Genomic DNA, 962 nt, shown 5'->3' with positions numbered 1-962 from the left:
AATCAACCTCGTGTGTCTACGTATGTGTGTGTGGCGTGGTGCAGGCTTGAGACACAGTGTGGTCGGCTTTGAAAAGCTCGTCTGATGTGTGGTGTGAGGTGGTGATGTCGTCCCAAAAAAGAAAACTCAAGCGACGCCTGCCCATTCGTGTAGCTGGCAGGTGAATATGAAAAGGGAAGGAGGAGGAGGAAGTGAAGGCGTATGATAAATGGCTTCACTGAAATGGGTAGACAGAATGGAGATTTTAGCCTTCCAACATCACCTAAATACCCGAATGGAGTCAATTAACTCCTTAGAAAAGGCCGTCAAGCCTAATCACACAGGATTTTGTCAAAGCTGCTCGTTGATCTTCGAAGAAGGCTTCGACTAATTTTAACCCCATGCAGTATAGAATTTGGTACCACATCTATTAAAGATTTCGCTGCTTTAAAGAAATGAGGAAACCAAATTTTGCGCTGAGAAGAAGTAGTAAATTACAAACAAATCAGTGCTTAAAATGCTTTAAAATTAGCGACAAATTTTACCATCTTGCGTGCAAGCAGTTTGAGTAAATCTTTGTTTGAACTTTTTGTTCTCCATGGAGTAAGAAAATTTACCCCGAGTAGAGGAAAGACCATCGAGGGAAAGAGGAACTAGTCGGAAGGCGAGTAGCATGTTAAAGTATTAGGAAAGTGGTGGCTGATGACTTTGAGTGCCCTTTATTAAATGAATGACCTTTGATGTCTAATTCAACGTTTGACCCCTTGGCACATGGAAATATGATCTGTAGCATGGGGATGAAACATGATAGAATATGCAAATAAGACCCGGTTACATTCACCTCGGGTACATTGGACTGACCCAACCAGTGAACGATTCCCGTGGTCTGTAAGGCTGGATGAAGGATGATTACGCCTCCTGAAAAATTGCGTGTCGTCATTTAACGAAGACGTGGGGGATCAACGTGCCATGGCTAACTCTCA

General features: G+C 43.0%; 1 protein-coding gene across 1 annotated transcript; it reads right to left on the bottom strand. All coding sequences in view use genetic code 11, as the record gives it.

The window, feature by feature from the left end:
- Positions 1-16: 16 nt before the first annotated feature.
- EGR_06139 (hypothetical protein) lies at positions 17-654 on the bottom strand (the record flags this gene model as incomplete). The annotated part of the gene is made up of 2 exons (XM_024495388.1): positions 17-153; positions 597-654. The coding sequence occupies 2 exons, from the start codon at positions 652-654 to the stop codon at positions 17-19; spliced, it is 195 nt and encodes a 64-aa protein (XP_024350219.1).
- Between the last annotated feature and the right edge of the window lie 308 nt (positions 655-962).

The sequence above is a fragment of the Echinococcus granulosus genome (genome assembly GCF_000524195.1).
Source record: "Echinococcus granulosus chromosome Unknown EG_S00051, whole genome shotgun sequence".
Taxonomy (NCBI): domain Eukaryota; kingdom Metazoa; phylum Platyhelminthes; class Cestoda; order Cyclophyllidea; family Taeniidae; genus Echinococcus; species Echinococcus granulosus.
Note: the sequence above shows the minus strand (reverse complement) of the source record. Positions and strands in the feature narration are given on the sequence as shown.